At 39.6% G+C, this 20,838-nt stretch overlaps 2 protein-coding genes across 3 annotated transcripts; one reads left to right on the forward strand and one right to left on the reverse strand.

Moving 5' to 3' along the window:
* Nucleotides 1-390: 390 nt before the first annotated feature.
* On the forward strand, nucleotides 391-10,607 carry mest (mesoderm specific transcript). 2 transcript variants are annotated; one of them, XR_008600200.1, is made up of 11 exons: nucleotides 391-544; nucleotides 4,307-4,386; nucleotides 4,493-4,570; nucleotides 5,542-5,678; nucleotides 6,843-6,901; nucleotides 8,304-8,344; nucleotides 8,480-8,550; nucleotides 8,624-8,725; nucleotides 8,805-8,881; nucleotides 9,326-9,452; nucleotides 10,061-10,607. XR_008600200.1 is itself a non-coding variant. In XM_023274594.3 (11 exons), the coding sequence occupies exons 1-11, from the start codon at nucleotides 391-393 to the stop codon at nucleotides 10,176-10,178; spliced, it is 981 nt and encodes a 326-aa protein (XP_023130362.1). In that variant the 3' UTR covers nucleotides 10,179-10,607. The 2 variants fall into 2 exon arrangements, 1 of the variants encoding a protein (XP_023130362.1); XM_023274594.3 differs by having other exon boundaries at nucleotides 9,326-9,389.
* copg2 (COPI coat complex subunit gamma 2) lies at nucleotides 10,451-20,325 on the reverse strand. The gene is made up of 24 exons (XM_023274593.3): nucleotides 20,180-20,325; nucleotides 19,437-19,489; nucleotides 19,257-19,337; nucleotides 19,069-19,140; nucleotides 18,462-18,541; nucleotides 18,079-18,154; nucleotides 17,817-17,909; nucleotides 17,572-17,658; nucleotides 17,260-17,417; nucleotides 16,961-17,094; nucleotides 16,719-16,786; nucleotides 15,576-15,764; nucleotides 15,056-15,151; nucleotides 14,532-14,775; nucleotides 14,321-14,396; nucleotides 14,016-14,119; nucleotides 13,784-13,909; nucleotides 13,608-13,676; nucleotides 13,320-13,501; nucleotides 12,694-12,823; nucleotides 12,489-12,586; nucleotides 12,256-12,394; nucleotides 11,881-11,979; nucleotides 10,451-10,967 (listed from the first exon to the last, which is right to left on the reverse strand). The coding sequence occupies exons 1-24, from the start codon at nucleotides 20,214-20,216 to the stop codon at nucleotides 10,837-10,839; spliced, it is 2,622 nt and encodes an 873-aa protein (XP_023130361.1). The 5' UTR covers nucleotides 20,217-20,325; the 3' UTR covers nucleotides 10,451-10,836.
* Nucleotides 20,326-20,838: the final 513 nt, after the last annotated feature.

The following is a 20,838-nucleotide window of genomic DNA, read 5'->3' on the forward strand; positions in this document are numbered from 1 at the left end:
GAACGCGGAAGTAGCAGCAGAGTGAGACGTCTACGTATTTACCTCCTCTTCGCAAGCCGTCGCTGCTTTCCGCTCTCGGGAATTTCCTCCGCAGTAATGGATCCTAAACACAGGGCGAAGGTCTGCTAGTGACAGCTCGCAACATTTTTCTGTGAGTACACAAACTACAGCTACTGCATTGTGAGTCTCATGAAGAAAACACAACCCGGAACCAATGCGGAGGACGGCTACAGCTAGCCGTATTGAGTTATATAGCGTTTTTAGCTAATTTACAATTTAAACATTAACTTAGCCGTTGCTTCGATGTTAATAGAGGTCCCTGCATTGTGCTTCTTGTCTTGTGTTGTCTCTCAGAGGCAGGAATGCGACTCCCCCACCGCTGAGCTCAACATGAGAGAGTGGTGGATCCATGTGGGTCTGATCTGCATCCCGCTGGTGGCCGTTTACCTGCACATCCCCCCGCCTCAGCTCTCACCTGCCCTGCAGAAGTGGCACAGCGCCGGGGAGGTCTTCCACTTCAGAGGCAGGAACATCTTCTACAGAGGTGACACAATACCTTAAATCCTACCGAAATACACCCATAGACGGACTCAGAGTGTGGCTGCTGGAAAAGGATGAGTTCTTGGACTTCATTATACCAACACTCTGTTTTGAACACAGGAGTTTAGAGTTGTATAACATAAAAGACAAGTGCAACATAAGATGGCAAACATCCCACTTGGGGATCTACACTCACTGACCACTTTATTAGGTGAACCTGTTCAATTGTTTGTTATCACAAATAGCTAATCAGCCAATCACATGGCCACAACTCAATGCATTTAGGTATGAGGACGTGGTCAAGACAGCTTGCTGAAGTTCAAATCGAACATTCAGAATGTGCAAGAAAGAGGATTTAAATGACTTTGAATGTGGTGTATTTCAGTAACTGCTGATCTACTGAGATTTTCATGAACAACCATCTATAGGGTTTACAGAGAATGGTCCAGAAAAGAGAAAATATCCAGTGAGCAGCAGTTGTGTGGACCAAAATGCCTTGTTGATGTGAGAGGTCAGAGGAGAATGGGCAGACTGATTGGAGATGATAGAAAGGCAACAGTAACTCAAATAACCACTGGTTACAACCAAAGAACGCAGAATACCATCTCTGAAGGCCCAACAGATTGAACCTTGAAGAAGATGGGCTTCATCAGCAGAAGACCACACTGGATGCCACTCCTGTCAGCTAAGAACAGGAAACTGAGGCTACAATTCACACAGGTTCACCAAAATTGGACAATAGAAAATTGAAAAAACGTTGCCTGGTTTGATGTCTCGATTTCAGCTGCGACATTCACATGGTCGGGTCAGAATTTGGTGTAAACAACAGAAAAGCATGGACCCATCCTGCCTTGTATCAACACTTCAGGCTCGTGGTGGTGGTGGTGAAATAGTGTGGGGGATATTTTCTTCACACACTTTGAGCCCCTTAGTACCAATTGAGCATCAAGGCCACAACCTACCTGAGTCTTGTTGCTAACCATGTCCATCCCTTTATGATCATAGTGGATCATCTTCTGATGGCTACGTCCAACAGGATAACGCACCATGTCACAAAGCTCAAATCATCTGTTTTTTTTTAACATGGCAATGAGTTCACTGTACTCCAGAGGCCTCCACAATCACCAGATCTCAATCCAGTAGAGCACCTTTAGAATGTGGTGGAACGGGAGATCATGGATGTGCAGCCGACAAAGCAACTGTGTGATGTTACCATGTCAATATGGACCAACATGGAATGTTTCCAACACCTTGTTGAAAATATGTAATGAAGAATTCAGGCAGTTCTGAAGGCAAAAGGGGGTCCAACCTTTTACGAGCAAGGTGTTTTGATTTTTATTTGACAGACTTACAGTCAATGAAAATATAAACCCAGCATGCACATAGTCCTCTATTCTGACTTAGAGCAGAAGTTATAACTCCAGTTTCTATTGTTCTGGTTCAGAAGGGGTTCAATTTATCCACTTGTGCACAAACATTTTTGAGCTGTTCATGAGTCAGACATTTTTAACCGTTAAGCTAATCCACACTCTAGTCAGATGTTTCTTTAAAGGATGGTGATCGGACAGTGTGACACAGACACTCCTTCGACCAATGACGATAGAAGTTCACCTTAAAAAGCAGCTTTATTCAAATGGCATGAAGATGAGAACAAGCCGTTAACATACTTCCATGTTCAGTTAGAACCATAGACAGAAAATCACTGTTTGCCATCTAAGAAACAGTTTTATTTGATCAGCCATATGATGATCTGGGTGGAGGTGTCTGACAATGTGATCCTGTCCCCGATAATGTCCGTCAGCTTCGCTAAAGCCGCTTCAGGAAGAGTGGGACAACATTCCACAAGCATCATTGACAATCTCATTGACTCCTGTGATTTCTGGACTATGACCCCACTCTCCATCTGCTTACCATGATTTCCTTTATACTTATAATAATGATGGTAATAATAATAATAATAATAATAATAATAATAATAATAATAATAATAATAATAATAATAATACTTTATTTATATAGCGCCGTTAAGAACAGTGCTGCTTTGAGAGTCAAAATAAGCAAGCACAGATAATCGAGCAAGATATAAGGGGACAAGGCAGAGTAATCAGTTAAAATAAATAGTAAAAATGATATTGTTAAATGAATAATGAGCTAGATTAGCACATGTATCAAACAAAAGAACTAGGCAGTTTAAAAATTACAGAATAAGACTGAAGGTTAAAAGTTAGAAATTGAAAATTTAAAAAATTGAGAATTAAAGATGGCATCACACCAAAGAACTAGGCAGCTAAAATTAAAATAAAACGAGAGAACATATAAAATAAGCAGGACATAATACAGAATAGAACACTAAATCTGACTAAAGCAAATACTTGGCTGTTTCATGGCGTCCATTCTGTTGTAAAGATGTGGTGTGTGCGGACAACAAATACTTATTCCCCATGTCAAAAAGAAGGGATAGATTTTAATAAAATGTTGCATGCTGCATTTATATTTTTGTTCAGGTAGTTCCTTTTAAAATAGAGTTTTTACACAATGAATAATGTAATCAACATTTAAAATACACCACATAGTTATAAGATTAAACCAGTAGTTTTAAGGATTTTTTGGCTCCTCGTGTCTTACAAAGTACAGTGTGGCCCAAACCCAAACGCTACACTGGAGTGAATCAAGTGCATGAAGGTCCTGATGTGAATTTTTCAATGCTATTATGTGCTCTCATGCTAACCTGCATATCTGCAGACTTTCCTGGGTGACGTTCCCATAGTTTATAGCAAAATCCGTGACATATAAACAGGGCTGTCCTGCCCCACTCAAATTCCACATAAACCAAGCGCAGACAGTGCAGGAGAGAAATCCATAAGCATCTGGCTGCTCTCTGTTGTGGTTAGTTATTGCACTTTTGTTGAGCTGTCCATGTTTGTGGCTGTCCTGACTTTTAGTTAAAATGCATAAACACAAAAGTAAAGTCTCAAACTCGAAGTGATCAGCTGAACAGCTAATCAAACTACAAATGAAGCACAAGTTAAAATTCACTTTTTTTTAAATGCTGATGTGTTGTTTCCAAGCAATTTGTGCTGTTATAACAATGTGTCCCATTCCTCCCTTTAATACCATCTGGTGCCCTCACTATCTCCCACACTCAAACACTACAGCCATGCTGCTGACACACTGATACTTCAGCACTACTTTAACTCAATTTTGATGCTAATACTTGCATACTTTTACCTGAGTAGCAGTTTTAAGTAGCCAACAGTATATATAGTAGTTAAAAATGAGCTCAAGCTAAAATATCTATTGCAGTATAATGCAAACGAGGCATTAATATTAATCCAAAAACATCACAGATAATAATAAAACACTGACAGGGGCCGTTTTACTGCAGAGTAAGTACTTTTTCAATTGATTCTTTACATTTATTTTACTGATATTATTTATGTACGTTTACTTCAGTTAGCTTTCGATTTCAGGACTTTAACTAATGGAGTACTTTTACATTGATGTAGGGACTTTTACTTAAGTACAGGGTCTCAATACTTCTACCACCACTGCTGTTGTAAAAGCACTGTGCCAGTGACAGACAGTCAGAGCTGTGATGTCTCCGAGTTTCCTGTGTTCAACACTGTCTTCAGTTCCAGCAGACTCATTTGTACTTCAAAGCAGGAATACAAATATCTTGGATTTGTGCTGTTTTTGCGCCACAAAGTGTCTTAAATGGATTTGTTTCAGTGTTCATCATGTCCCTCTTTTTTTTTCCACAAACCAGACTCTTATGGTGCTTTAGGGAGCTCAGATGTTGTCATTCTGCTCCACGGCTTCCCCACCTCCAGCTACGACTGGAGCAAGGTACCCACTGCACACCTTTAGTGACTAAACAATGAAACAAAACAAGAAATGAAGACTCTCTGTTCTAACTATACTCTAAATGGATGTTTATTTCTTCCTCATACAGATCTGGGATCCTCTCACACAGCGCTTCCATCGAGTCATTGCACTGGACTTCCTCGGTTTTGGGTTCAGTGACAAGCCGGTGAGTAAAGGAGACTCAGGGTGTGTGGGATTGACCAGAAATGTATGGATCTATTCTCCAAGGAGAACACTGTATGGTAACCTTTTTGCCCATCGTATTTAGATCACCATATGGGTGATCTGAGCAGTTACCAAACCATGTCTAACTTCTGTGCCTGATTAGATCACCATGAAGGCCATAGGGCAGAGAGAACAAAAGTCCTTTTTAATCTTTATATGAGCAGTCTGTGCTCAGAAGAACAAACAGGCTGTTGGCAAATCTTTTCCATGTCCTTTGCTCTGATTGCAAAATTCTTCCTTCTGGTGGATGATAAAGAATAGAGATAACTGTGAGTGTTTACACTGTCTCTCTGTTATGCAGTGTTCATCTAAGTCATGCAGCACAAGTGGTGCAATATTAAGCTGCACAATACGTTGTGCTAGTTTTCACAAATTACACTTTAATGTGTTTATATGTACACTAGTATGTAGTTATCACATATGTACACTACAGTTAGAAATGTAGTTTTTTTTCCAATGAAGACAACATTAATTTAGTTATTTATGGAAAGGGCAGATTTTTAATGGAATATCTCCATAGGGGTACAGAGGAACATTTCCAGCAACCATCACTCCTGTGTTCTAATGCTATATTGTGTTAGCTAATGGTGTTGAAAGGCTAATTGATGATTAGAAAACCCTTGTGCAATTATGTTAGCACATGAATTAAAATGTGAGTTTTCATGGAAAACATGAAATTGCCTAGGTGACCCCAAACTTTTGAACGGTAGTGTAAGTACATTTTACACACAGAATATCTTAAAATCTGTGTGTAAATGTCTTGTAGAACAATTAATTTGACCCTGTGAGTTGAAATCAATAGACTGTGTAATGAAAACTTGTTTTTTGGGTTTAAAAAAAAAAAAAAAAATCCTGCATAATTCTTTGCTTCCTTTGAATAATTCATGATCTCCTCTGTTGTTAACATCCCAGCGGCCCCACAGATACTCCATCTTTGAGCAGGCCAGTGTGGTGGAGGCTCTGGTGGCCCATCTGGGTCTGAGCAACCAGCGAGTCAATGTGGTGTCTCATGACTACGGAGACACTGTAGCTCTGGAACTGCTCTACAGGTGATTTGTTTGCTGATATTTTTCATGCATTTGCGATCTTTTTTTTTTTTTTTTTTTTGGAGTGTGTGAGTTAAAATTTCAAGTGGTCGCATTTGTGCGAGCAAATGATGATTATTAAGCATAGTCATGATGATTGACCATAGTGGTAGAAAGTATAACTTTTATTACTTCTGTGGTTCTGTCAGCCTTTTCCTGTCTGATGTGGAAAAGGAGCTGTGTAGCTCAACCAAAACTCAACCAAAATTGAGGAAAGCGACAGAGAGGAAGAGGTCCGAGCCAGACACACCTGATGATCAGAGTTCAGGCGCAGGCAGGAAGATACTGAACCGCTGAACTAGCTAATTACAATGGCTAGCTCACCTGATTTAAGCTTCTAACCACTATACAAAAATGTTCAACTGTGGTCTTTACATTTAAAAATGTGCTCCGCTCATAAAAGGCGTTGCACATTTACATGCACTGTTTTGTCCGCTCAGAAAACCGAGCATGTGGATGAAATAATCTTGAACACATCTGGCATTAGAACACTTTATCTCACTCTTCTCACACTGATTTTTTCTCACACAACTGTCAGGGACACTGCAGCCACCTTATTGGCATCTACCATAGCCTGCACTGTGAAGCGTTTAGGGAGCATCAGTAAATGTAGTGTCCATCGATAAGCAAATATTCAGCTAGTGAGGTGTTTCGCCTGTGACCAGGTAGGAGGTGCGACCAACTGACAGTGTAAATAGTGAAAAAGTTAGTCTGGAGCCCTGACCCAGGAGCACTTGGTAAATATTGTACATGTTGATTCCAGGTATTTGTGATTTTTTTGTAAACAAGAAAGTAAGAAATTCTGTTTCTGGGAATTTTATGGATTTTTTTTCCAGGAATTTTATAAAATATTTACTGGGAATTATCCTGAAATGTTCATGTAAATTTTCCAGACATTTTCATGGAATTTTTCCTTTGGCAATGCTGAACCAAAATAGGAAGATGGAAGTGGGGACTGACCAAATCATGTGCTGGTGCAACCAACCAAAAAAGTTGGTAGCACCAGTGCTACCAGTGGAAATGTTAGTCTGGAGCTCTGTGCAAGTTGTCAAAACAGGATTAAAATATAAACTGCTAACTATCTCTCCCACTCTGTTGTTTTTTTCCTCTGTCCTGACACTGATCTAGGAGTGACCAAAATCGCACAGGTCACCTGACTTTTAACAGCCTTTGTCTTTCTAATGGAGGTACAGTGTACTCTGTTTTCTTTCAGCATGTTGTAACTAAGAGTGTTTTGTGATTGTCAGAAGTAGAAAAAGAATCAAGGATGTTTTATTCCAAAACTTGATGCTTATTCTTTCCCAGAAGCAGTGTCTGTTACATGTTGCTAAGGAACGCGGTGGAGTTATGTGACGATCGGAGTACGTTTGTCTGTGAATCCGTCTGTTTGTCCGTCCGTCCGTGTGCAACATTACTCAAAATCGGACTAGACTAACGGATTTGGATGAAATTTTCAGGCGAAGTCAGAAATGACACAAGGACCACCTCATTAAATTTTCTCAGTGATGCAGCTTATAATCTGGATCCATGGCTTTGTTAAGGATTTCCCATTACCAGATATAGCAGCCGGCACTGCGTCGCTGTAACCATGACAAGAAGTGAACACTGTGTCAGTTACCTGCTGACCATCACATGATTGCGATCCTACTACAAATTGTCTGATTTATCAGTTGGAAATCATACAAGGAACAAATGATTAAACTGTGGAGTGTTTCTGAGTCTCATCAATTCCTGCCGCCCGCTACATATTTAGGTCACGTATGCAGCAGGCAATGTTGAAGTTCCTGGTGTTTCACAAAGCCTTTATTTACGTTCAGTCATAGGTTAGTTTATTGTCCAAAATATGACAAAAACGTCATAGTTTAGTATGTCGTCAAAAATGTCGCAAAAATGTCATAGTTTAGCATGTCGTCCAAAATGTCATTAAAACGTCATAATTTAGTATATCATCCAAAATGTGACCAAAATGTCAATATGTCGTCCAAAATATCACTAAAACATCATAGTCGTCAAAATGTCACAAAAATGTCATAGGTTAGTATGTCATCAAAAATGTCACAAAAATGTCAGTTTAGTCGTCCAAAACATGGAAAAAACGCCGTAGTTTAGTATGTCGTCAAAAATGTGGGAAAAAAAAAATCTGTTTAGTATGTCATCCAAAATGTGACCAAAACGTCATAGTTTTCTGTCGTCCAAAATGTCACAAAAATGTCATAGTTTAGTATGTCGTCCAAAATGTGACCAAAACGTCATAGTATGTCGTCCAAAATATCACAAAAACGTCATAGTTTAGTATGTCGTCAAAAATGTGGAAAAAATGCCATAGTTTAGTATGTCGTCCAAAATGTCATAGTTTAGTATGTCATCCAAAATATGTAAAAAACATAGCATGTCGTCCAAAATGTCATTTAAAACGTTACTTTTAATACTTTAAATGCTTTGTGCTGATTAAACTAACATTTACTTCATTAAGATTTTACATGTAGGACTTTTAACTGTAATAGAGTATTTTCACCGTTTGTATTTGTAATTTTACGTAGCTAAGGTATCAGAGTACATCTTCACATCGGACTGTTTTATTTCCAACAGGAATATTCCCAGAAACACAGTACCCACGGTTGCTGCAGACGGTGAGCCACCGTAGTTTTTGCTTCCTACTCTTCAGCTCGTGGAAAGATTTAACATTTTAAGAGGCTAAGACTGAAGTTTGTGGTGTTAGCTGCTAAAAATTTTTCCCAGACATGCTTTTGTTTTCTTCCCTAAAGCTTCTCAAGGACTCGAGTTTTCTGGCTCCAATTCTCACACGTCTCACCAACTATGTGATCTTCCAAAAGGGGTAGGAGAGCCTGAGATTTATGCCTGTTTGTGCTACAGTGTGCAGTTTCGTGATTTAGCTTTCTGACTGGTAGGATCGGAGAAGTGTTCGGTCCGTACACGCAGCCCACCGATGCAGAGTTCTGGGACATGTGGACGGGTTTACGCTACAATGACGGCAACTTAGTTTTGGACAGGTAAGTGTGTTCTCTCGCTCGCCTCCATTACTCCTCTCTGTTCACTGATACCTGATTTAGTTTTTTGCCTCTTTCTCAGTATCCTCCAGTACATCAACCAGAGATTAAAACACAGAGAGCGATGGGTGGGAGCGCTCACTTCCACATACGTCCCACGTAAGTTGCATCAGACATCCTGGTGTTAGTAAATCGGAGGGTGGGCTTTTGTGTGTCCTTAAAGTGTATTAACGAAGAAGCCTCGGTCTGATGCTAAGCTGCTTAGCCTGTGAGGAGCGAGCATGAAGTTTACCAGCGATCCAGAGCTCAGGACGGCGGATATAGAATGCAAAAAGAAGGCTTCAGTTAAAGTTTCTTAGCTTCTGAATCAGATCGAGGAATTGGATGATTTGAAAATAAAGTGGCGTCCTATTGTATCTGTAGGTTGCTCCACCACTTTGGTACAAACTCAAATATCTTCGCTTGCTGTTTGTTTTCTTATTACATTTTTGCAAGTGTTAAAGGGAGCTTTACTCTTGTTATCCTCCCTTCTCTCTCCTCCATTTCTCAGTGCTCCTCCATCTCTTTCCTCATTAACCCTCTTCCCCCCTCCTTGTATTTCAGTGCACATGATCTACGGACCCCTGGACCCTGTCAACCCTCATCCCCAGTTCATCCGTCTTTACCAGTGAGTGCCCCTTCCTCTAATTCCTAAACCCCGTTCGGATAATCAGGAACACACCTCATCCAGGTGCGCTTATTGAATGTCAATGAAGGCAAATCACAGAATTAGATTTTCTTATCCATCGCCTGAACTTTTTTGTTGTCGTTGTCTACTCTGATTTAAGCTGTATAAAGCTTAAGCAGCTATTAAATTCTACTGCTCTCCTCACCACCACATGCACATTGACATTAGATAGTTCTTTTATGAGTAGCAAGAAACTTTCAAGAACTGCAAAATGATCCTTGGTTGGATTTGAACCACAAATCTGCGAAATCTAGACAAAACCACAGAAAAAACTAGATAAAGAGGCCAACTTATTACTCTTTGTCATCTGTTTGATTGAAAGCACTGCTGAAATATTATAGTATTATTGTAATGACTGTCAATCTTCGCTCATATATTATTCTACCACCAAAGTCATGCATCAGAAATCACACATCAAAAAAAAAGCACAAAAATCCAGCTATAAATTAAAAAACATCAGCTGGATTTGAACGCTGTATATAATAGTTTTAAGCCAGCATCAACATAACATCCCTAATCTTTTCTTCTTGTTCAAATTCTCAGTAGCATTTTGTGTCCTTTGTGCCTAATATTCTTGCTTATTTTTTAAAAACCGTGTGTTGTTCCTGCAGGCAGCTGGTTCAGAGGTCAACCATCACCGTTTTGGACGAACACATCAGTCACTACCCTCAGCTGGAAGATCCCACCGGCTTCCTAAATGCGTACTTTAATTTTATTCACTCTTTCTGAAGGGATTTCTAAACGCAGCATTCATGTTCAAGAGTGAAAGTCAGACCTTTTTGAAGTATTGCAAAAGTACCAAAGTGAGAAATGGTCACATGTTGGTGGGAAGTCATGTCCTGAGGATTGTAACCAGGAGAAATGCTGCATGAGTTTGAGATTTAATCAGCTAATTGACCAGCACCAATCCCTGAAATGTCATTTACTGCCATGGAAGAAGTGAAATGTCAGCTAGAATCAAGATAATACTTAATTTATGAAAACCATGAAGTTCAACAATCTGTGGGACTTCGTTTTAATTCCATTTTCTGTTTTAATCAATCAGCTGCATTCTCAATGACTTTTGATTTAATTTTCTACATTTTTCTTGATGTCAGTGACTGAAAACTAATTGTCAACTTTTCTTCAAATAAAATTAGTTTTGTAAGAAAAAAAAAAGTCTTAACCTGATTACAACAAATGAGATACGAAGTTCTTTGACAGTCAGAATTTACTGTAGATTTGACAGAATTTTTCAAAGCAACGTGAGAACCAGCAGACAATATAAAGACAGAGAGGAAACAATTTTTACTTTAGAGGCTATAAGTAATAATCGCAGTATATGTTTAATCTTAGAGCCGTGAGGAAGAAGCTTAAGTTTGGTGTGCAGAGATGTACGATGAGACCTTTAGCCCACAGAGGCCAGGATGACGTCAACAACCGTCTCTTCACTGCTGCGAACCGTCACCTGCATGGTGACGCCATCGGCCAGCGCCAGGCGAGCACGAACCAGAACGTCATGACCTCCACGAAACACACCTGAGGGGAAGATCAGGAGGACTGTAAGTTCAACAGCTGCTGGGTAATTACACCCAGCAGAGAGTTTGTGATTTACATTGATGTTTCATAGAAAGTAACTGAGAATAACTTCAGATCATGAACAACCTAATATAGTTCTGCTGTATCGTATTTTTGGCATTTGGTGTCTAAAAGTCTTTTACATTTTATGTTAAAATTGAAGCAAATCAGGCTGACTTTCAAGACAGTAGCCCTGTAATCCCCAAAACTGGCAGCAGGGTTGAAAGGAATGTAAAAATTATAATTAAAAAAGGTCAAAATTACACCATTTATCAAAGCGAGAAGCTATAAAAACAGTTGAACTTTCAACGTTTCCAACAGTGCATGAAAAACTAATTTGTAATGTGCCATTCTATCGTGAAAAAACAATTCTAAGCTTAAAATTGTAATATTTCATTGAAACACCTACGTCTTAGATAAAATCTCACAAAAAATAAAGCATTTGTTGTAACAAGATTCTGCAAAAACTAAAAATTCTGTACTACTCCGCACAACGAGGAAGCGATTAGTGACTCAGGTGCAACCAACAGTCTCCTGAAGAAAAATTCAAGGAATAGAAACGGATAAAAAATGTTGATGTAGTGGGTAAATATCTATAGTATGGAGATGCACCGTTTTTTCCAGTAGTGGTAACACCTCTAAGTTATAGGTAATAAAAGGAATTCTACTTTTTTTCCCCTTTTTGAATGACCTAGGTCATTATAACCATGTAATACTGCAGAAAATACATTCTAGAGTTCTACATCTAGCCATAGTTTCCATTGAGATATAGGACTTCATATTGCAGCGAAAAAGGAAAATACAAATACAGAATTTGTACTGAAGATTTCAAAGACCAAACAGTCCGTTACATTTACTGAAATCTGACACCTACCGGCAAGGAAGAGGACGTGCGAGTTCTTGTTTTCGGGAACTTTATCTGAGCGTTCACATGGCTGCATTCCCAGGAAGCTGATGATGTTACCCACCGCCTCTGTACATGAAAACCACAGAAAAGTTACATCACAATCCGAGTCAGTTAATGCATAAACCAAAAATAACACTGCTTAGCACACACATAAACATCACCCTTGAATTCAAGATGCAAACTACTTGTGAATGCTGAAAATGTAATACTGTTGAAAGAAAACTTGCATGTATGTTAATATTAAAGAAACTGAACGACTAAAATTTTTAGACTTCTACCTCGATCTTCAAATTTTCAAATACATGAATTTATTATCTAGTCTGAAGTTCTCATTGTGCGTACCGTCTAGAGTTCGGACAGACGCCAGGGCAAAAGTCTCCTCCTTTTCAAACTCATCTCCTACTTCGTCCCATGCTGCTCCAAAGTTTGGTTTCAAAATCTTCTGGATGTGGTCTGCTACTGTCACCTCCAGATCCTCCAACTAGAGCACAGCAGGGAGGGAGAAGAAAGAGAATCAGATAAAAATTAAGTGCATTCACTTCTGTTGTTCATACTTTGTGGACGTGATTACGTACCACATATTCATCGTCATAACCGTCATCATCAGGCTCTCCTGTGTTGGGGTCGCAGTCTCTCACGAGATACTTCATTGTGCAGCTGAATGTACAAGACACTGCAAACAGATAATACACGTCAACAACATTTTCTTGCATACAGTATATTGAACCTGCATAAATTCATCCATCTAAATCCTGCATGTGCTCTCACTGCTATTCCTACCAGCGGTGGGGTCGTCATCAGGCAGGCGGACCAAGCTGTAGCAGGAACCAGGCTGACTGTAGGGGAGGCTGGGGGCGGGGATGTAGTGTATCACCTCGTAGGCCTCTGATGGCTCCATCTGTACTACCACCTAAAGCACATAGTCACATATACATTTACCCCTGTGGTTTAGTTTAAACACTGCCGTTTGGTATCCTGAAACACCTACACTACCGTTCAAAAGTTTGGGGTCACCCAGACAATTTCACATTTTCCATGAAACCTCACACTTTTATTCATGTGCTAACATAATTGCACAAGGGTTTTCTAATCATCAATTAGCCTTTCAACACCATTGGCTAACACAATGTAGCATTAGAACACAGGAGTGATGGTTGCTGGAAATGTTCCTCTGTACCCCTATGGAGATATTCCATTAAAAATCAGCTGTTTCCAGCTAGAATAGTCATTTACCACATTAACAATGCCTAGACTGTATTTCTGATTCATTTAATGTTATCTTCATTGGAAAAAAAAGATTTTCTTTCAATAATAAGTGACCCAAACTTTTGAACGGTAGTGTATGTATCAAATCACCAGAGAACAACACCATTGAACATGTAACAAATTCATAAAAATCCTGGCACCTTCTGCAGCAGCTGGTCGTTCAGTGTGTTCGTGCAGTCGAACTGGAATACCATGTGTCTAGCGAAGGTGTGTTTGACGCAGCGAACAACATATTCTGTCTCAGCCTCCGTCAGCTGCACCGGTTCAGAAGACTTGAAGAGCGGGCCGAGACTCTGGAACTCTGGGATGGCCGCTAGTTGTTCTGTCACGTGATCGGAAGAAGAGAAAAACAAAGCCTTCTTTTAATTACACCTGAACACACAGTGAAGGTAAATTACAGGGTGTAGTTGAGTCATCCACAGTCTCACCCTGATAAATGTCCTGACGCGATCGGGCCAACTTCTCTGGCAGTTTGCTGGTAGCAACGGGGGCGATTTCTGAAAGGGGCAAAAAAAAAAAAAAACATTCCTCCTTAACTCTCTGATACATGAAGAAGATATGTTTTAAGTTGATGAATCCTGAGCAGATTAGTGAACAGATGTACCTGTTTTGGGCTCTGTGATGGGAGTGGTGGCCAGAGGTACACTCTTCATGTCGAAAGGTTTCTCTGAGGGCTCCAACGTGTACTGATGGAGGGACTTTTCCAGACCAGGAATGGAAACAGACAGTCCTGAGAGCAACACACAGAAAATACATTGAAAAGGTGATTTTTTTTTTTTGACATCACATCAAAACTCTTCCACCACTGCATCCTGAGTTTACATGTGTGTCTTTACCATTGAAGATATAGGCCGCATTCAGAGCCTTCTGCTTCTGCTGCAGCACATTCATGTAGAAAGTCGCTCTGTCACGCACCTCATCATCACTGTCCATCATACACCTGCAACAACAGACACATTTTAGCTATGTAATTTCAATCATAAATGTGTTCAAATTTTCTTATTTTGGAAAAATGCATGGCTTCAGAGTTTAACGGGTGATCGATGCGACACAAAAAAGTTTATCAAGTGTGTTCTCTCCAGATAAAAATGCAAGAACATTTAGTTACACAAAAAACTAAGCAGTGACGGTAAATAAATACCTCTGCATTAGAACCAGGACACTCGGCAGCAGATCATCATTCTGAGCTCCAAATTTAGCCAAAGCGCTGACAGCAGCTGAAGGTGGAGGAAGAAGCAAATGTTTAAGCTGTTATAAGATCTCCTGAAAAAAAATAATGACTACTCCGAAGTTAACTATATGTTATCTAGCTATCTAATAAGTAATATAAACCAGAAAAAAAAATGTCTCACCTGCACGAACAGCCTCGCTCTCCAGAACCACTCGGTTGAAAATGAAGCGGATATACTTGGAGGGTTGTGGGGTGCGTGGACCCTCTTTGCCCAGCAGGTGCAGGATCTTTGTGGCGAGAACCGTGTGTTCGCAGTCCTCGATGAACTCGCACAGATGGGCCAAGCCGGTCTCTTTGCTCTCGGGGTTCTCCTCAATGATGCTGATGATGCAGTCCACGATGGCCCGCTTGTACTCAAAACCACCCTGCAGTGACGGAAGAGATGGATGCTATGAGATTTATGATCGGATTTAATGTGAAACAACCACAACTAATGAATCAACCGCATTTCTGTTACAGTTGTTAATTTAGCTGAACACACTTCAATCTACAGTAATAAAGCGTTTCTATGTCACATGTCAGCTTGTACAAACCAGATTAAAGTATTCTGAATACTAACATTTGTCTCTAACTGCCAGCTGAGATTATAATATGTATTCTGTGAGGTGTGAAGTACAGTCAGTGGTCTGCTAATAATCAACTTACATCATCTCTGAGCATGTTGGACAAGAAGTTCATCATGACGCTGTGCTTCCTGGGATATTTCTGACACAGAGCACTGATGGCTTGCACCACCACCACCTGAAATAAACAAGCGTCAGACAGATTCAGGACGACAGAAAGTAGAACAAACACAACAGGATTTAAAAAGGGGGCCAAAGCAGCCAAAGTCATTTGAGAAATTAATCTTGTTTTGGCCAGAGAAGCTGAAATCCCGGGGGATAAAAACACCTCAGTCATTACCATTCAATAAATATTGTATTACAGTGATAGAACGACATTCATAGATGGGACAACAGCACTTCTGGTTTAGATGTGTTTGCAAGTTCTGTGTGTTTTGATGGTTTTTCTGATTTAAAACAAGATACATTTTCAGCCCCATCTCTCTCCATGAACATCCGACGATAGACTCAATTAGAGATTACAAGTCAGGGTTTTAATTTTCTCGTTTAGAATTTTAGGATCCAATTCAGGATAAAATTAAACTATAATTAAAGTGTCTGACCTTGAACTCGTCCGAGATCTCAGAGACGAAAGAGGAGATCTGTTTCATGAGTCGATCCACGCTGCTCTCACTGCCGGTCTTCAGCAGAGTGGTGATGGCCAGTGTAGCAATGCTGCGGTTCGAATCGGTGATCAGATTCTCCAGGTCCAAGTTGCAGGCAGTCACAGCAGAAGGATGCTTCATGGCCACCTGGTGGACACAAGGGAGTTTAACAGTGTCGTACCATGAGATATCCTCTACTTCATTTTCAAGTATTAATTGTGTCTTGTCATTAAAAGTAAAAAAAAAAAATAAATGACTGCTAAGCACTCTTAGTTACACCTTATATATTTAACACAGAAATAATAAAAAGAACTTAAATATATGTAAAAGCAGCAGCTTTTGGGCATTTTTGCTCCATTTTTCCTCATTGGGGGCCCATTTTTCACTGCGTTCTGAAGTCCTGCACCTCTTTGGAAAGAGTACAACTATAGCTATGAATACAGAAAACGCTTTTTTTCTGTGCAATATGGCACAGTTTTAATGCATTTTTATGAAGCTTCTTAAAACAACTAAAGTAAAATTTTTTTTTTATTCTTTTCATGATAAAAAAAAACTAGTCATCATGTACAAAATTAGTCCCAGTGGTCCCAAATGTATTCAATGCCAGCAAAAAACGGTGACTCCTGAATACATCTTAATTTTCTCTCTTATTTGCTGCACAGTCTGCAGTTCAGCCCAGTTCACCTAAAAAGTCCCTGAATTTTTGTCAAATTAATGTTGTTTGAACCTGAATCAGTCATGGCTTCTCGGTTGTGCCAAGAACACAATGTCTGTCATTTTCTTTTTATTTCTCGTTTTACAGAATCTGGTTATTTCAGGCAAATCTTAAAAATATACAACACTTGGGTGGTATTAAGATGGTTAACAGTGTGTTGTCGTTAATAGTGAAAAATAAAGTACTGCTAAGCACTTTAAGCCACACCAAAAGTATCCATCTCAGAAATAATAAAAGGATCTAAGACTAAGACTAAGACTACTCTTGTATGATATTGCATTAATACTTCCAAATAACTCAGCATGATGCCTTTTTAGCTCATCTAACGTGTTTTATGCTCATAAATTGTAAACAAAGGCATGTTGAGTATGGCTGAAGTGCTTTACCTTATTGAGGGTCCTGACTGCAGCGTATCTCAAGGCTGCTTTAGGGGAGCTGCAGAAAAGCTGCAGCACTGCAGGAAGACACACATTTACAATTAGATTCTCAGGCATGTGATTAGAGATAAAGAGCAGTTGACTGTACAATATAACTTAAACATCAATGACTTCTATCAGAACAGCACATCAACTGATGCTGAAATTAATGAAAGAGTTAAAGATTTATATCTGAGAATGAATCTACTCACCTGACACAGCGGGGGCCAGCTCCCTGGCAGTACAGTTGGGCATATGGACAATAGCAGAGGCAGCCTCATACACCACCATCTCATTCTTGTTCCTCAGGCAGCTCTCGATGAAGTCAAACAAGGGGCTGTCATGACTGGAAAGCGAAAATGCATTACAACATGTCTGTGCAATATATTCAATACTTCCTCAAACATGTACAAATGACAACAATTAACTTATTAGGAGGGAATCAGCTGTAATGTGCAGGTATGCTTAATATCCCTGTGTGTCTCGATGAGGTTACTGCAGGTCTACTCACCCTCCCTCAGTCTCATCCAGCAGTTTGCTGGCGATCCGGATGAGCATGCAGTAGGCGAAGGGAGACTTGAGACCAGACTTGGTGAACTTGTTGAGCATCTTAGTTACGGCAAGACGGTCATTTTTCCTGAGGTGATACAACAGGCCGAGGGCATGGTACTAGAGGACGAGACACGCCAGAGAACCAAATTTAATTCATGAATGCCTCTTAAATGCTCTATGATAGTTTGGTGATGTTGCCAAAACTAGGCACACAGTAAATGGTTCAAAATAAACCAAACTAGCCAAAACTTTGAGTGTTTGTTCGACTCACCTGGACCATGATGTTGTCACTGGACGCAGCCTCCTGAGCTTCATTCACCCAACGCTTCACCACGTCGTAGCTCATCTTCACCATGTGCTGAAAAAGCAATAAGAGAGGGTCTTAAAATTAACCAATTTGACATTAAACAAGTGGGAAAACAATACATTAGGGAAAGAAAATCTGTCATCCAAACTTAAAATCCAAAAGTTGTTTTTGAATTTAATACTGAAATAGGAAAGAGTGCCATTTCATACCAGTGAGGAGACCAGAGCTGAACTGGACACACTGGGCACCTTGTCAACAATAGCCTGCTTCATGTATCTCTCAATGGCCTGCAGCATGGTGGTCTGTGGAGAAGACAGACAATAAAGTCACTTCAGTTTCTTAGCTAGCCAAAAAAAATCTGTTACATTAAGAATACATAGGGTATTATTTCCTTTCCTGCACAGGATGACAAGGCGACAGAAGAGATGGGATAATAAGACAAAAAGAATGATAAAATACAGCAGCACTTACATCTGTAATCCTGCACAGGGCTCTGATGGCAGGTCCTCTGTAAACATCCTCCTTTCCAGTCATGTCTTTGGTCAAGCTATAAAACACCATGAAAGAATTAAGTAAAGAAACTGAAACCTTAAAACAAATGAGCGCTCACAGTAAACAGACCTTGTTTTTAGCAGACTTCATAAAATAGTGAGACAATGTTTTTTTTTTCTTTTTTAAACATCCAGACCTGTTAATTAATGTATGTTACTGGATGATAACAACAGATATAAACAGTCTTCAAGGTCATTCGACTCAATAAAGACACCCGCTTTATTAATATTTATTTTATTTATTTTATATTTATTTAATATTTGCATAACAGTGATACACAAATTTAGTGTCTTAAAACAAACCTGCTAGTGACAATGATGACATCCTCAGAGATGTTAGCCATCTCTTTGATAGTCAGGTAGCACATCCTCCTCAGGGTTTGCTTAAAAAAAAAAAAAAAAAAAAAAAAAAGGAAACAGTGTAAACTTATATTTTAATTACAATAACACTACATGTACTACCTAAAATGACATTCTCCAGTATCCACACCTTTTTAATTCCACATTAATCTAAAAGAGTTGTATTTGAAGCAGCTGCTGCCAGACCTTGGGGGTACTTTGGTGTGTACATGTTTTCCATTGATGCTGCTTAAACACTGTAGGCAGTTTCAAATTCCAGAGAAAACCCGTGCTATATCCCTCAGGAATAACCGCTGACACAGTGCTGTAGCCCAATCTGTAACTAGCTGGCATATTTTGTAAAAAGTCACAGCCAGCCATTCAAAAACATCTACAAGAGCTCTGTGTGCATTTCTGTGTTCGAAATGAGAAACAATGACTGATGTATTTTTTTTGTAGCATGAACAAAATAGCGTGTGCATCTGTCACTGTCCACTTTCAATGTCTGCACACACAGATGCAAATGGCCAGCACCAGTTAATACTGATTTAATCAAAAGGTGACAGCTTACATCATTGGACTGAAAGAGCCTGGTCATTGCAAAGAAAGCCTCCGTGGCCTCTGTGGTCCCAAAATGCTCCCCCTAAATGAGAAAAGACATGGGAGAGAGAAAGAAAGTTAAGACGTTAGGATAGGTGGATGGGAACCAACTCAACACATAAAAAAATAAGACAATATGTTGTGTTAAACAATGTTCACCTGGTTGAGGAGGTAGATAATCTTGGTGAGAATATGAAGGCATCTTCTGGGGTTGATGGGGGTTTCATTGAAGATACGCGCCTGTCAACAAGAAGAATGTATTTCAATACATAGTAAATATCATTTTTTGGCTCGTGCAGCTTTGCAAATGATTTCAACAACATCAAGAACAAACATTACCTCTTGCAACACAGCACTCTTCTCCAGGTGCTGGAAGGGGTTTGACCCGCTTCCTAAATGTCAAAACAGCAAAGAAGAAGAATGTTAAACTTTGTCTTTTTAGTCTTTGAAACTTATTCACAGCCCCCCCCAAAAAACTAACAAAAAACATAAAGCACGAAGAGTTCACAACGTCTTATCCTAATATATCGATAAGAAAAGACAAACACAAGTACACATTAAAGCTGCAACGATTCATTATGATTAGCTGTCAACTATTAATTATTCATCAATTATAAAATCTCCATTAAATTAACTAGACACTACTGCAAGCTTCATTCATCTATATTATATACATGAGATATCACCGTCTCCACGAACACAGCTGTTTTGTAGAAAACCTAACATCAGACTTGACAATATCCAGCTGACATTGCCTAGCTAGCAGCGCTAACAGGGAGCTAACGCTAAAATTGGGAAACCGCACTGGTGTTCCTGTGTCACCAAAATATATCATCTAACAGTTTGAATGCAACTGCAACTCAGGTCGTTACGAGAACAGTAAACAACTACATGTCCACAAATGTGCGTGCAAAATTAATGGTCATGTTCAGACAGCAGAAAGCGTTAACTTTAGCTAGTCAGCTAACAGGCTAGCACTAGCTAGCGATAGCGTCCGAAGAGTCTAACATATTGTCTGTCCAGCCAAAAGTTTAGTTTTTCAAACGCTGTCATTATTCAAAATACTAAGTCTCCGTTCTTACCTGACTCCTCGTCTTTCTTATCAAATTTTTTAATCATTTTGAACGAGCGAAGCAGAAGGATGAGGGCTTAAGATGCTCTCAGCCTCGGACCGAAGAGGCTACTTCCACGTACCCAAAATGAAAACTGACTTCCTGTTGAAGCGTCACGTCGACGGAACTGACGTCAAACCGATTCTGCGCAGTGAGCAGGAGGGGGCGCCACTGGTACATTATACTGTAGACATATACAGTTGTGCTCATAAGTTTACATACCCTGGCAGAATTTATGATTTCTTGGCCATTTTTCAGTTAATATGAATGATAACACAAAAGCCTTTCTTTCACTCATGGTTAGTGTTGTGCTATAGTTTTTTATTATCAAACAACTGTGTTTATTCTTTTTAAATTATAATGACAATAGAAAGTACCCAAATGGCCCTGATCAAAAGTTTACATACCCTGGAGGTTTGGCCTGATAACAGGCACACAAGTTGACACAAACGGGTTTGAATGGCTACTAAAGGTAACCATCCTCACCTGTGATCTATTTGCTTGTAATCAGTGTGTGTGTATAAAAGGTCAGTGAGTTTCTGGGCTCCTGACAGGCCCTTCATCTTTCATCCAGTGCTGCATTGACATTTCTGGCTTCTAAATCATGGGGAAAGCAAAAGAATTGTCAA

The sequence above is a fragment of the Amphiprion ocellaris genome, chromosome 21, assembly GCF_022539595.1.
Source record: "Amphiprion ocellaris isolate individual 3 ecotype Okinawa chromosome 21, ASM2253959v1, whole genome shotgun sequence".
NCBI lineage: Eukaryota > Metazoa > Chordata > Actinopteri > Pomacentridae > Amphiprion > Amphiprion ocellaris.

Coding starts and splice junctions, on each gene's coding strand:
- mest (XM_023274594.3), top strand. CDS start 391: ATGAGAGAGTGGTGGATCCATGTGGGTCTGATCTGCATCCCGCTGGTG. Junction 8,345..8,479: donor ACCCACGGTTGCTGCAGACG/GTGAGCCACCGT, acceptor TCTTCCCTAAAG/CTTCTCAAGGACTCGAGTTT. Junction 8,726..8,804: donor GGCAACTTAGTTTTGGACAG/GTAAGTGTGTTC, acceptor CCTCTTTCTCAG/TATCCTCCAGTACATCAACC.
- copg2 (XM_023274593.3), bottom strand. CDS start 20,216: ATGATTAAAAAATTTGATAAGAAAGACGAGGAGTCAG. Junction 17,418..17,571: donor GTGACAACATCATGGTCCAG/GTGAGTCGAACA, acceptor CTCGTCCTCTAG/TACCATGCCCTCGGCCTGTT. Junction 12,395..12,488: donor GTTATGACGATGAATATGTG/GTACGTAATCAC, acceptor GCTGTGCTCTAG/TTGGAGGATCTGGAGGTGAC.